Here is a 15,652-nt window from a genome sequence, read left to right as displayed (position 1 = left end):
CCTATCAGGCTCCTCCGTCCATGGGATTTTCCAGGCAAGAGTGCTGGAGTGGATTTCCATTTCCTTCTCCAGAGGATCTTCCTGACCCAGGGATTGAACCTGGGTCTCCCACATTGCAGGCAGATGCTTTACCGTCTGAGCCACCAGGGAAGCAATATTGTAACACATTCAATAAAGACTTTTTAAATGGTCCACATAAAATATAAAAATTAAAAAAAGGAAAAAAATAATGTGCTATTTTAGACAGGCCACGGCCATATTGGTTTAGCTGGAGCCTTCTTCTACCTGTGGTGCAGGAGACCTGGGTTGGATCCCTGGGTTGCAGATCCCTGGAGAAGGGCATGGCAACCCACTCCAGTATTCTTGCCTGGAGAATCCCATGGACAGAGGAGCCTGTTGGGCTATAGTCCATGGTGTCCAAAGAGTCAGACACGACTGAGTGACTAACACGCACACACACCACTTCTACCCAGTGGTTGTAACCTTGCTAAGTTAGCCTGTCTGTTAAAAAAGAGTAATGACCCTATTAGGTTAAACCATGTGAAACTGCTGGGGTTTTATTAAAAACAGTCAAATGCTGATCTATAAAGCTGAACCTAAATGATTGCCCCTGTCTCATAGGACTATTGAATTGAAGATAAATTGAGATCATAAAGATAGAAAGCTTGCTGAGATGTCTGGAGTGCCACATGAGTGGGGTGTGGTGTTCTCTACTTATTATGATAAGGACAACTATTTGGTAAATTCCAGTTAATATCGTCACTATTTTAATGGTTCACCGGAGAAAAAAATTGGAAGCTGCAAGTTAACTATTCAACTGTGTGAAGTATACTTTGCCTCTTAACATTATTAGGGCTTGGAGGTAGCCCCAAATAGTTTAAATTTAGTCAGAGTGTGTGGTTTTAATCAGGATAGAATTTATATTCTATCTGAAGCATAATTTAGTTGGACCTCATCCTGTCTAAGATATAACTCAGAATGCAGATGGAAATTAAAATGATTATGTAACATCTATAATGAAAGGTCTTCCATTTGAATTCTTTTATTTTTATTTTTTAAAGGAGCCTGCCAGTATTTCCTGGCAATGTTTTTTCTCCTGAAACATCAAAGGCGAATATTCTGTCATACGGTATTTTCACTCTTTGTCAGGCCAATATTTTTTAAGTAATCAAAGTAGATGTATTTTGTACTTGATAGATCGCTGAGGGGTTTTTAAGTTTTATTAGCAGTGTGTATGACCTAAGGAACATCTTATTAACTATAAGAAACACACTTTCTAAGCTTTACTTGACTTATCATTGGCAATAAAACAAAAAATTTCCCATCACTTATCTCTGACTTGGCATCAGCTGTCTGGAATTTTCTCATGGGCTCTCTTCTTACCCCTCTTTCTTTCCCCCAATAGCTGTGATGGCGTTCCTTTTCGACCTGAAGGCCCTTGTGGACATGATGTCCATTGGGACACTTCTGGCATACTCTCTGGTCGCGGCCTGTGTTCTCATCCTCAGGTGAGTTGTCCTTCTTGCCAACTGAAGGTTCTGAAGGGTGTGTGTCAGTTGAAGCCCGGGAAAGAAAGACAGTTAGGGCTCACTGGCCTTGTTTTCATGGAGTTCGCTGTCTCAGAAGTGAGAGGCCATGGGCACACAAACGTGAACACGAAGCATATTTAGCATACTTGGTCCTTAAGCGAACAAAAACAGTTGGTAATTATCAATAGGTTGGCCTAATCTATGTGAACAACAAATTCTCATAATGTATAAAAACACTTCAGAATACTGTATTTTTAGTCCTAGTGATTCAGCTGCTAAGCTCTTAGGCTAAAGATTTAATCTTTATATGTATGGCCGAGTCCCTTTGCTGTTCGCCTGAAACTATCAGAACATTGTTAACTGGCTGTGCTGGTGCTCAGTCACTAAGTCGTGTCCAACTCTTTGGGATCCCATGGACTATAACCCTCCAGATTCTGCTATCCATGGGATATTCCAGGCAAGAATACTGGACTGGGTTGCCATATCCTCCTCCAGGGAATATTCCTGATCCACATCTCCTGCATCAGCAGGCGGACTCTTTTACCACTGACCCACCTGGGAAGCCCTAACCAGCTCTGCCCCAATATAATATAGTGATAGTGAAGTTGCTCAGTCATGTGTAACTCTTGGCAACCCCACGGACTGTAGCCCACCAGGCTCCTCCGTCCATGGGATTTTCCAGGGAAGAGTACTGGAGTGGGGTGCCATTTTCTTCTCCAGGGGATCTTCCCAACCCAGGGATCAAACCTGGATCTCCTGCATTACATGCAGATTCTTTACCGAGCTCCTAGGGAAGCCCCCCAATATAAAATAAAAAGATTTAATCAAAGAAGTACATATAGATATATGCAAAGGATGTTCATGGAAAAGGTAATTTATGATAGTGAAAAAATTGAACTAAGTGAATATCAATAGTATATCAATCAGTTCAGTTGTCTCTCAGTCGTGCCCGACTCTTTGCAGCCCCACGGACTGCGGCACGCCAGGCTTCCCTGTCAATAGTATTAAACAATAAGGTCCTACTGTAGAGCACAGGAAACCATATTCAGTATCCCATAATAAACCATAATGGAAAAGCATATGAAAAAGGATATATATACACATACATAAACTGAAACACTTTGCTGTACACCAAAAACTAACACAGCATTATAAATCAACTATACTTCAGTTAAAAAAAATAGAATAGTTACATAAGAGTACAGTAGACTGTTCTACAGCAAATAAAATTATATTTAATTATATGGAGAGATATATCAGTTTCTGGATGCAAAGCTATATGTAGCATCTGAATTTATTTAACTAACATACATTTGCACACAAAAAATGATTTTTGCAAATATATACACATATTTGCATTTTTAACTGGCTGAATTTGTAATAAAATGCTAACAGTGATTCACACTGAATGTTATGGATTATTTTAATTTTCTTCATGCTTTTGTGCATTTTTTCACAGTGAGCATATTTCTTCTTTAGTTGGGGGACAAATATTACTTTTAAGTTTAAGCAAAAGCTTCTCAGAAGATCCCACTGGGGAGACCAGGGCAGATGTTGGGAGCTAAAGCAGGCTGATATCTTGATACCAGCCAAAGAGGAAGAGGATCTGTAATAAAGGAGAATGGGTAGGAGGTGGCTGACGAGAGAGAGGAAACCAGGGAGGCAGGCTGCAGTGAGACCTTCCAGTACCAAACTGAAGGCTGCATATTATATTACCCTGTGCGTGCATGTGTGCTAAGTCGCTTCAGTCGTGTCTGACTGTTTGTGACCCTATGGACTGTAGCCCACCAGGCTCCTCTGTCCATGGGATTCTACAGGCAAGCATACTGGAGTGGATTGCCGTGCCCTCCTCCAGGGGATCTTCCTGACCCAGGGATCGGAGCTGCATCTCCTGCGGCTCCTACATTGCAGTTGGACTCTTTACTGCTGAGCCACAGGGGAAGCCCATGTTACCTTGTAGCTGATATTTAACCAGGGTTTCTGTTTACAGGGTTGCTGTTTTCATGAACGGCATCTCCTTTGAACATAGATAATTCCAGAGTAATCATTTATCATCACAGGTGCCACACTTTAAAATGTAACTCTCTTCAGCATCTAATATATATAACTTTCTAATCAAGTGGCAATCAGGAAATTCTGAGTTGCTGCAGGTATTTTGCTGAGCACATGTGTGACTTGGCTCAGCAACCCTGAGGCTGCAGCCACAAGACGTGTGCATTTACTGCACCAGCCGTGAATGGAAATGTCTCCATTAGAGTTTTAGGTGCTTGTTTCATTTGGACCAAGTGTTTGAGAATAAAGACACACACTTTTACTTGGGAATAGGTACCAGCCCGGCTTATCTTACGAGCAACCCAAGTACTGTTCTGAGAAAGAAGCTCTGGGATCGTGCGCCAACAGAACCTCCAAAAGCAAGTCTCAGGTCACCATGCTGCCAGGACAGGGCTTCAGCCTGCGAACCCTCTTCAACCCCTCGCTTCTGCCTACAAAACAGTCTGCTTCTCTCGTCAGCTTTCTGGTAGGATTCCTGGGTAAGTTCCCTTCACTGTATACCTTATGAAGACCCAGTGGGTGTGTGTGGGTGGAGCAGGATGATGTGAAAGAGGATGAAAGAATATGTTAGCACTGCTCTCAGTCCTGAAATGTTCACCTAGGGGTCACTGGTCATTGAGATCTTCCTTATGTTAGCAGAATAAATCGATGGTATATTGGTAATTGAAGAAGAAAGGAAGAAATTCCCTCGGGCAGGGGTCCCCAGCCTCTGGGATCTAATGCCTGATGATCCGAGGGGGAGCTAATGTAATAATAATAGAGATAAAGTGCACAGTAACTGTAATACACTTGAATCATCCGCAAACCATCCCCTACCATCCATGGAAAAATTGTCTTCAGTGAAACTGGTCTCTGATGCTAGAAAGGTTGGGAACTGCTGCCCTGAGGTGAGAGTGCAGAAGTACAGAATTGGTCCATTTTGTGAGCCTTGAGGGTTCTTCCTGTGGGACGCGAAGTACACCTGCCCGAAACTGAACTGGGACCCAGGGAGCGTGGGAGGCCATACTGCAGATCCTGCTCGCTCACCCACAGTTACATAATCAAGCGTATTTTCAGCAACATTTATTGATGTGCCAGGAACCCTGCTGGGTACTTGGGATGTCAGGAAAGATGGTCCTTCCTCTCATTGGACAGCCTCATTGGTGGCGAGCTAAGGGCAGTACAAGTTTCTCTGAGAGCACATGGGAGGGACCCCTAATTCAGACTTGATGATCAGAGATCGTCTGGGTAGGCAGTGATGCCACTCTCTGAAATAGGAAGAAAAGGTGCAGATCATGTATTATTTGTTTACATGAACAGTGTTTACAACAGCTGAACACAAACAGACTTGTTTTCCCCATTGGAAAAAAAGGGCACTAGCCACCCTGGACAACATTCCATCAGTCCAAGTGATCTCATCTGAGACTGGCAGGAAGGCAGGATGGTAGAGTCCAGAGGGGAGACTGACTCCTAAGGAGGAGACAGTCATGAGTAAGCGAAGCGGGATTCTTAAGTCATGGAAATCAGGCACTTCTTTCCAAAATAGAAATGAAGAATCTTAGTATTTGGCAGAGTAGATATATAAAGAACTTGCTATCAAAATAGACTTTGAATGAAGGGGTCTGAGTGAAGGTCACGTGCTGGTTTTGTTTCACGAGCATGTCATCTCCGCAGCATTCCTCATCCTGGGCCTGAGTGTTCTGACCACGCACAGCGTCCACACCATCGCCAGACTGGAGGCATGGAGCCTGGCTCTCCTGGTGCTGTTTCTCGCTCTCTGTGTTGCCATCGTGCTCATCATCTGGAGGCAGCCCCAGAATCAGCAGAAAGTAGCCTTTATGGTATGTGTCATGAGGATTCATGATCCTAAATATTATGCATGTTTTCTCTTGTATGTTGGTTTTTGTGATTTGTTTCTTTTTAAAAAAACAAACACACTTTTATGGTGTTAACCAGTGAACAACGGTCCTTTGGGATGTTCCTTTTTGTCTTAAGTGTTCTTTTCAAAAACTTGAATGTGTTCCTAGTACATTATTCTATGTAATAGTAAACAAATTTCTTGTTCAATACTCTAAAACATCAGAAAAATAACTAGAGTATTTTAGAAATTCAGGAAGGTCCCCACACCCAAAGCCCTTCCACTGTGAAGTGAAGTTATTCTGTCCATTTGAACTAAGAGCAGAATTTAGCTTGAAGAGGGCTTCCTGGAAGAATCCCCCTGAGATCCCAAGAGTGGTCAGAGTTCCAGTGGCATGCCTTCTTGATATCAGAATGAAACCACTAAACCCTAAACTAAGCCCTGAAACCTACTGCATCTTGGTGATAACGCAGGTGTTACACAGCGGCTGGATAACCCTCTGTAGCTTTGGGCTGCAGTAAACAGTGGGAAATACGGGGCTCCTTTTAGTAGTCTCTAGACGTTGTTGTTTAGTCACTAAGTCATGTCTGACTCTTTTGCAACCCCATGGACTGTAGCCCGCTGGGCTCCTCTGTCCATGGAATTCTCTAGGCAAGAATACTGGAGTGGGTTGCCATTCCCTTTTCCAGGGGAGTCTTCCCAACCCAGGGATCGAGCCCAGGTCTCCCACATTAAGGTGGATTCTTTACCATTGAGCCACCTGGGAAGCCCATTCTCTAGATAAGTGGTTTTTGTTCGAGCTGTTCTTTTTGTGAGAATATAATCACACTGACACACTGTGACAGTATCTATGTATGTCAAATTAGTTGCCACCATGTCAAAACAATTTGAGGAATGTGTTTTAAAATTTGAGTGTATTTAAGAAGATACTTTCCCTCCTTAGGTTCCATTCTTACCGTTCCTGCCAGCCTTCAGCATCCTGGTGAACATTTACCTAATGGTACAGTTGAGTGCAGACACCTGGATCCGATTTAGCGTCTGGATGGCGCTTGGTGGGTCTTCTCCTGTTTCACTTTCTGAACGTGGGCTCTCTCTTTCCCATGTCGTGTGCTGTTCCAGAGAAATGCGCCCCACCCCCTCCCTAGAAACAAAAGCTTTTTTTGGTTTCCTCCTTTCCAAGTTTTAGAATACCTGAATGCCTACATTTCCAGATGTTTTCCAAATACCTTTTTAAAATTCAATTGCTACAGTAACCCTGTAAAACTCTGTAGATCCTATTTTTTCTAACTTCTTGAGTAAAAAAAAATGAAGCCCCCCTCACCAAAAATCAAGGGGTCTAATTTGCAAATGGCACCCCTAAAGTCTGATTACAGAGCCAGTTCCTTCCAGAGCACCATTGAATTTCTGGCAACATTTTGAATGAGCTAATTGCAAGAAATTTCTTTTCCCATACCTAAATGTCTTTTATTAGACCCTTGGGGTGGAATTTGACCTTACATACTGTGAGTGAGCTGATTTACATCTACACTGCGTCGGTTTTCATCATGACTTCTTCAGTGTCTTGTGTGAAAGCTGACTTGTAAATTCAGAGTTTAATTGTCATAACTGGTGGCCTGAGGAGTCTGAGAGTTTGTGCCTTTTGATGGTCCTCCCATTGGCATAATGAGTCTCACTCACTTGGGTGTGTGTGTGTGTGTGTGTGTTTGCTTTGGCTATAAATTAACTTCATTTAAGTCTCAAGCCACCAACCCCCTTGAGCCAATGGGAGGTTTAACCTAGTCGGTTCTCCCCTCCCCCCACAGCCGCACTAGTTTTGCCCATTTTGGGGGGAGATCTGACACGGTGCCAAGAAATTGGGGTGGATCAAAGGTTATCCATCCACACAGGTTGCACTGGGGCATTCTGTCCCTGCGGCCGCTCCTGGTAGGCAGCTCTGTCTTATCAGGGCCAGGATCCTGATGGGAGCCCCCGGCGACTTGGCTGTGCCCTCTGGAATGAACCACAGAGTCATTCCTTTGGGGTCTCGCCACCTCCCCTGGGGCTGCCAGGAAGCCGAGCCCAAACCCCGGGGCACAGGAAGCAGAACTCCTTCCCTTCCTCAGAGCCCAGAAGACTGTACTCTGGCGGAGAGCTTCCCCACGCTCCTGCCTTTCCGCGAACCACTGCCTCTTTCCTCAGCTGTAGCCCCCTGAAGCTCAGTCGTGTGCTTATCCGTGGTGAAGAGTGGGAACCGCAGAACCAGACTCCCCTGTTTCAGTCCTCCCCTGCTCTTTGTTAGCCGTGTCACCTGGGTCATATTCCACCCCTGCTTCTAAGTGCCTCGGTTTCTTTGTGAAATGGTGGCATCGCCACCTTTATTTGAGGACAGAAAGGCTAGCTCTCCAAACCTCTAAGGACATGAGAGGAAATAGAATCCGTTCTAACAACTGCACATGCCAGAATACGCATTGGTGGGCTGCTTCCCATGGTTTACATGGGAAAATTACAATGCATTTCACATCAACCCAAAACTCTCAATCAACTTTTAAAATTATAGCTAAAACACAGCAAAAATGCCTACATATCCTGTGAGAATACTGAAAATCTTCCCCCCTGACCCTCAGTCAGTGTGGTGGTTAATAAACAGTTGCTTTGCATGTAGTTATTCATGCTCTCCTGGTGGCAGTAACGTGTGTAAGGCACACCCATGGCACACAGGGTGTGCGCCTGTGTTGTCACTTTGGTCAGGTCCAACTCTTTGCAGCCCTGTGGCCTATAGCCCACCAGGCCCCTCTGCCCATGGGCTTCTCCAGGTGAGAATACTGGAGTGGGTTGCCATGCCCTCCTCCAGGGGATCTTCCCAACCCAGGGATCAAATCCCAGGTCTCCAGCATCACAGACAGATTCTTTACCCACTAAGCCACCTGGGAAGCCCATTCACACAGGACATGTTTTCCAAAATATCTGACTGTGTCTCCAATAATCCAGCACTTGTATTTGGGGAGTATTTGAGACTTTTCCCCATATATCCTTTTGTTTAAAGTATCGTGTTAACTTTTGAGGAGGTAAATATTTTTTTACATAAACATTTCAAAAATATTTATTGAGAAAAACATGCATGTTCAGTTCAGTTCAGTCTCTCAGTCATGTCCAACTCTGCGACCCCATGAACCACAGCATTCCAGGCCTCCCTGTGCATCACCAACTCCCGCAGTTTACCTAAAGTCATGTCCATTGAGTCGGTGATGCCATCCAACCATCTCATCCTCTGTTGTCCCCTTATCCTCCCACCCTCAATCTTTCCCAGTATCAGGGTCTTTTCAAATGAGTCAGCTCTTGGCATCAAGTAGCCAAAGTATTGGAGTTTCAGCTTCAACATCAGTCCTTCCAATGAACACCCAGGACTGATCTCCTTTAGGATGGACTGGTTGGATCTGCTTGCAGTCCAAGGGACTCTCAAGAGTCTTCTCCAACAAGACAGTTCAAAGCACCAGCTCTTCGGTGTTCAGCTTTCTTCACAGTCCAACTCTCATATCCATACATGACTACTGGAAAAACCATAGCCGTGACTAGATGGACCTTTGTGGACAAAGTAATGTCTCTGCTTTTTAATATGTTGTCTAGTTGGGTCATAACTTTCCTTCCAAGGAGTAAGTATCTTTTAATTTCATGGCTCTAGTCACCATCTGCAGTGATTTTGGAGCCCCCAAAAATAAAGTCAGCCACTGTTTCCCCATCTATTTGCCATGAAGTGATGAGACCGGATGCCATGATCTTAGTTTTCTGAATGTTGAGCTTTAAGCCAACTTTTTCACTCTCATCTTTCACTTTCATCAAGAGACTCTTTACTTCTTCACTTTCTGCCATAAGGGTGGTGTCATCTGCATATCTGAGGTTATTGGTATTTCTCCCGGCAATCTTGATTCCAGCTTGTGCTTCTTCCAGCCCAGCATTTCTCATGATGTACTCTGCATATAAGTTAAATAAGCAGAGTGACAATATACAGCCTTGACGTACTCCTTTTCCTATTTGGAACCAGTCTGTTGTTCCATGTCCAGTTCTAACTGTTGCTTCCTGACGTGCATACGGGTCTCTCAAGAGGCAGGTCAGGTGGTCTGGTGTTCCCATCGCTTTCAGAATTTTCCACAGTTTCTTGTGATCCACACAGTCAAAGGCTTTGGCATAGTCAGTAAAGCAGAAACAGATGTTTTTCTGGAACTCTCTCGCCTTTTCAATGATCCAGCGGATGTTGGCAATTTGATCTCTGGTTCCTCTGCCTTTTCTAAAACCAGCTTGAACATCTGGAAGTTCACGGTTCACGTACTGCTGAAGCCTGGCTTGGAGAATTTTGAGCATTACTTTGCTAGCATGTGAGATGAGTGCAGTTGTGCAGTAGTGTGAGCATTCTTTGGCATTGCCTTTCTTTGGGATTGGAATGAAAACTGGCCTTTTCCAGTCCTGTGGCCACTGCTGAGTTTTCCAAATCTGCTGGCATATTGAGTGCAGCACTTTCACAGCATCATCTGTGATTTTGGAGCCCCCAAAATAAATAGCTCAACTGGAATTTGAAATAGCTCAACTGGTCCACTAGCTTTGTTCATAGTGATGCTTCCTAAGGCCCACTTGACTTCACATTCCAGGATTGCAATATTGCATATACAGATTACACATTAAAAATGAAGACGCACTTTCTACTGGGAAGACATTTGTCAGCGACCTTGCATGGGATATGCTGTACTTGCATTCTGCCCTTCTAAAATAGCACAGAAAGAGAAGGCGCAAAAGATCCTATTATGTTCTATATTAAATTTTCCACATACAGGAGGGGGCATATATATATGTGTGTGTGTGTGTGTATGTATATATGTGTGTGTATATATACCAGTGGCTGATTTATGTCAGTGTGTGGCAGTGGCCAACACAACATCATAGACCAATTGTCCACCAGTAAAAAAAAATAATTTCCCTGTACAAAGTCATTTTATCACACCAAAAGCTGATTTCTTTTTCCTCTGAAAGGTTTCCTGATTTACTTCGCTTATGGCATTAGACACAGCCTGGAGGGTAATCCAAGGGATGAAGAAGATGATGATGAAGATATGTATTCAGACAACATTAACGCAGCAACAGAAGAAAAATCTGCCATGCAAGATGGTGACCATCACCAAAGAAACCTGAGCTTACCTTTCATTTTCCATGAAAAAACGAGCGAATGCTAGTGCCTGCTGGGACAGAACTGGTCCACAGTCTGCACGTACATCGTCTGCGTGGAGGGATCCATGACGATGTCATCACCACACCAGGTTGCCGTGGATTTGCTGCAGACACAGTTCACCCTAATTTACACTTACTCACGTGAACAGCACCTTCTCTGATGGCGACTCCATCTAGGGAAACCACTCTGGGCTCGCTCCTCCGTGATAAATATCCCCCAGATAGTGGGAATGTGGGCATGTGTGTGCATATGTTTGTATATGTTGTGGAATATCAATGTTAAAAGTTGTTGGTGTCTTACTCGTATTGCATTGCATTTTTCCAGTGTTGTCATTCATCGGTAGCCTGTACTGCACACACTAAAATGGAGGTGATCGCTGAATAGAAAAGTATCTTGAATGTGCCGGGTGTGGTTGGGGAAATAACTGTCGCTTTTCCTTATTGGACTTTATGTCAAGTTAGACATCCTAAAATTGCATTTACCCATCATTGTGTCTGTCATTGGTCTGGAGTAAGGGGAGGGGTAGGAAATGAGCCTTTTCTGTAACTTATAAATGTCGGCAGTGGGTTTAGCACAGTTTTCTTCTGTGAGGTATGACAGTTTGCTGAAAGTTTAGCCAATCGGAGTGCTTGTGTCTGCACTACCCCGCAGGGCAGGAGCGGCCTTCTGTGTCAGCAGGTGGCAGGCACCCCCTTGAATGGCTGTCTTCTTTGAGACAGTGGTCCTTAAATGTGAGGCCTTCACCTTGTGTGAATGATATCTTCCCCACTCCCCCATTCCGCCCCAGTCCAGTCGGGGTGGAGAGAGGTAGTGTGAGCTCCTAGGGACCCTTTGTGCTGGAAAGTGAAGGTGGTCCCCATGGGCAGGAAGCTCGTGTAAGTGGCAGAGAGGAGGATGCATTTGAAGATAGAGTAGTTACGTGCTTGGCTGAGATCCCAAGCACTCCTGTTTTAAGTCACTTAAAATAAGCCAGCAGAACCTCCCAGGTCACATAATCGGTGGAATGATTTATACCTTTTTCCATTAGTTAGTAAATAATCACAGTTCACAATTTATTTAGAAGTTTTTTTTCTAAGCCAGTAATAAATTCTATCTTTACTACATGCAAAAAGGCGGGGGGGGGGGGGGGGGGGGGCGATGAAGGAATACAAGAAAATTCCCCTGTTCTGATTTTAAAGTGCCTGTTCAGTTGTTATAGGGCATTTGGCCCAATTTGAGGGGTTTGGATTTAATTTGCTTCTGATGTTTCTTTTGGAAACATTTAGGGATATTTTTCTTCCTCTATCCCATAAATTGTTCAGCACTTTTAATTTCATTTATTTTTAAATAACCACACTAAAACTACTGATACAAGTCCCAGTATTCTAGAAAAACCCATCAGTGGTTGAGGAATAGAATATTTCAGTTAAATACATGATTATTTAAAACGTCAAGCCAAAAACATTAACCTAATTGAATTAAAGCCATAGAAACACAATAACCTTTATATGAGTAATTTGTTTTTAAATGTATGACTCTCTAATTACTGTATTTCATTTTATAGGGTTATCCAATAAGTGGACTACTTATCTTCGTATGGTTCGCTTCTCATGAATTATTTTTCTTACAAATAATTACATGGTTCACGAGATGAGACTAGCACATTATCAAGCCCAGGTGACCAGCTTAATACAAAGGCAAAGAAAACACTGATTTTCTGACAGCTCTTCCAAAAGATCAGCCATTTTATTTTCATCATTAAAAAGCAAGTTTTGATTGTTTAGGAGTTTCTTGTGATGAAAAATCCAGTAAACAGGTAGGAAAGTCTGGGTGCCAGTGTTGTAGCATCTCGGATCTAGAACTCAGAACTAACATTCCACAATTTCCAGGGTGCACATAGTAAAATCTGAGGCCCAGTATTGCATGTTTTACTGGAGAGGAAGAGTTGGCTGTGCAAGAGGCAAAGTATTTCTGCAATCATTACTGTGGGCCTAATCCTAGATCTTTGCTGTTACTGCAGCATTCTGAGAAGCACTTTGATTCGGTAATCAGGCCCTTCACGTGGGAATATGAAGAGTTAATTTCACGTGTGAATATTAAACCTTTTACTGAGCACAATCAAGAGATTTATTTAGAACATGACAGGCAGCTAAAACTATTATGCCCACTGTTCAATTAGGAGCAGAATTGAGTTAAAAATAATTTTTCCATCTTGAAACACTTTACAAACACAATTGTCTATGAAAGATGCTTTGTTTGTGACTATCCTTTTTTTCTGTGAAAACTCAAATATCTGTTCATATGTATGTGTGAGTGTATGTGTTAATATATACACGTGTATATATGTGTGTTTGTGTGTTTCAAATGTTGGTGTTTAAGTCAGCTGGGTTTATGATGGGCTTTGGAAATGATCCTGTTGTCTAGATTTTAAAAACCCAACTGACAGAGAAAAAATGTTTTGTATTGATAGGTATGCTTATGCAAAATGTTTAGGTTTTAAACTATTCTGAAATATATGGCAATTTTTTATGTATAATATTTTCTATAGATAGATTCTTTCAGAAAGATATATTTATAATGTTTCTAATATGAAATCACTGAAGTCTAGTACATTAGGTGCTTTATGATCTGAAATGCAGTGGGGTGGGGGCATTAGGGAATTTCTGTTTACTTTTTTCTGCTATGCCTTTTCTGACATTTCTGTCTTGGTTTGCGCTTTTTAAGGAAAAGTCAGTACTACCAGGTCTTTTTCTGTCTGTCTGTTACTACATTTGAATTCACAACCTTTTGAACAAAATGTTTTTGCTTTCTTAGGATTGCCAAAATGTTCTGTGTAGATTTTACTAGTAATCAGACACACTTATATAGACTTCTTTCCAGAAATTAAAAAAAATACATATGCATTCTCTTAATTGTGATTGATTTGCACTAGGAAATCTGCTCTCTGAACATTTTCAGTGAGAAACTTCTTATAATAGCACTTTTATTTTATACTCTAATGATTTGTGAATAACGATACAAAGGCCATACCGACCCTACATTTAACAAGGTAGTTATGCAAGTCCAAATTTTGAAACTATTTAAACTACTTATATTAGAACTTTTGATATATACTGAAATACAAATTATTGCTTAACTAATGTAATTTTCCCCACAGACGAATATCTGGAAAAGTAAGACCAAAACATCATTTGGGATATATACATTAATGAAAAACTAATGTTGTATCTATAAAACCTTCTGTTGTCAGCCACACTTGATAGAAAATATGTTTCAGAATTATCTGTTTCCTTTAAAAGACAAGACCCTAATCTTCTTTTAATTTTTCTGAATAAAGGATTTTTTAAACTTTAAAATTTCAAATAATAAATTTAAAATATTTTCTAAGTCCTGAGTATGTTACAGTCTTTTGAATTAGAAATTATATTTACCAAATTATTTTCTAAATGTATTTAACTGTTTAGCAGGGAGAATAAGGAAGAGTAATCGCCCACCAAGGCTGATGATGCTGGAGGGACTAGATTAGTCTGAGCTCCTTTTCCTCTTAGATCAGCATATTCTGAGATTATAAACCTCAGACGCAATTGTGCCAAGATTCCAACTCTTCCTTCCCTGTGATGTTGCCCGTGATGTTCTGTGCCTGGGTATCTGCTGATATGCTTCAAGTGACAGTAGAATTCAAACCAAAAATATGAATACAATGTCCCACCTGATTTTAAAGGATTGGGTTTAGAGTGTGCATCAGGAAATATTAATATACACGTGCTTTGTGTGAATGTCTTGTGGGGGTGTTATTAGCTTGTTTTGGGGGCTTGTTTTTGATTTTTGACTAGTGCCAAAGTAGTGCCTTCTCTCTACATTTTCTACCTAACATTTTCTAGCTTGTTCTAATATATCAAGGGAAGAAGTACCAAAGTTCACGTAGGAACTAATGCCAGCACAGATCATTGATTTTCAGACACATAGATGTGTGAAAATAACATTGTTTGACTTCATTGTTTAGCCGAGTTTCTTTTTTTATCTCCTTGTATAATTATATTTAAACATTTTTAATGGCTTTCTGGTTTATGAATTTTGAAAGGCCAGATCTACTGTTGTTGTGGTTGTTGGTTTAGGGGTTGGTTTTTGTAACATTCGTTATTGTTTTTATGTACGCAGTTTAGTCGTGTTCATTTCAAATGCATTTTGTTACGGCTCAACCCAGTCGGCAACCCTGGGAGCAGCACTGTTGCAGCTTTAATGCACCTTAGCTGAAGCCACTGCCACTATCTCTGGCTTTCAAGAGCCTTCAGTGACCACTGGCAGCAGCTCCATGGGGATCATAGCCAGGACCGTGGGTCAGGCAGGCTGCAAAGTGTGAGTGTCTATAGCTACCTTTGTTGGGGAGTCTTGGATGACAGGGTAGGACATGAAGTGAAAAACTAAGGTAGTTTGGGGTCCTTCGTTTCAGCTCCGAACATCCCATGAGTACAAGGTAAAGGATAAGGACCAAGGGCCCTCTCCGACTCACGGGAAGGATGGCTGCTCCCTGGAATGCACCATAGGCCCTGGCCCCTGCACTTTCCGTGCCAGCACCATCATCCTTGCGGGGGAAAGTACACGCGCCACGGCTCCGTTGGTAAAGAACCTTGTATTGCCAGCGTGGCAGGTTTCTCTGGCCCGTGCCTGGTTAACAGGCTCTGCTTCATCTTTGGTATCCATTTGTTTCATTGTTTTCTTCTGTTATCATTGTACTTAATAGAAACCGTTGATAGGGCCTAAAACTCTACCAAAATTCTATGTCTGTAAAAACCAAAAGATACTTTGGTCTTACTCAAATACAGAGATTTTGTGTGTGTGTGTACGATTGTAGATAATTCTAAATTTACATGTTTTTGATGATAATCAGTGTTCCTTTTTGCTTATAACGTTGGATTATTTTTTAGAATTTGTAATAAATAAAAACTGCTGCTTTACCACTGTAACATGTGCTTTCTAACCATGTATTTTTAAAATAAATTTTAATATGACTTATCATAGTGTTGTATGCATATGTATCATACCTACCAAAAGCTTACATTT

General features: G+C 42.0%; 1 protein-coding gene across 2 annotated transcripts in view; it reads left to right on the top strand.

Annotated features, from left to right (window-relative positions):
- SLC7A2 (solute carrier family 7 member 2) overlaps positions 1-15,604 on the top strand; it is a 71,863-nt gene extending 56,259 nt beyond the window's left edge. For both annotated transcript variants that reach the window (XM_070781598.1, XM_019953440.2), the window contains 5 exons: positions 1,406-1,508; positions 3,855-4,060; positions 5,235-5,401; positions 6,362-6,470; positions 10,417-15,604. In XM_070781598.1, the coding sequence (XP_070637699.1) occupies positions 1,406-1,508; positions 3,855-4,060; positions 5,235-5,401; positions 6,362-6,470; positions 10,417-10,616 (785 nt within the window). In that variant the 3' untranslated portion in view covers positions 10,617-15,604. The remainder of the gene's footprint in view (positions 1-1,405; positions 1,509-3,854; positions 4,061-5,234; positions 5,402-6,361; positions 6,471-10,416) is intronic.
- Positions 15,605-15,652: the final 48 nt, after the last annotated feature.

Source organism: Bos indicus, chromosome 27, assembly GCF_029378745.1.
Source record: "Bos indicus isolate NIAB-ARS_2022 breed Sahiwal x Tharparkar chromosome 27, NIAB-ARS_B.indTharparkar_mat_pri_1.0, whole genome shotgun sequence".
Taxonomy (NCBI): domain Eukaryota; kingdom Metazoa; phylum Chordata; class Mammalia; order Artiodactyla; family Bovidae; genus Bos; species Bos indicus.
Note: the sequence above shows the minus strand (reverse complement) of the source record. Positions and strands in the feature narration are given on the sequence as shown.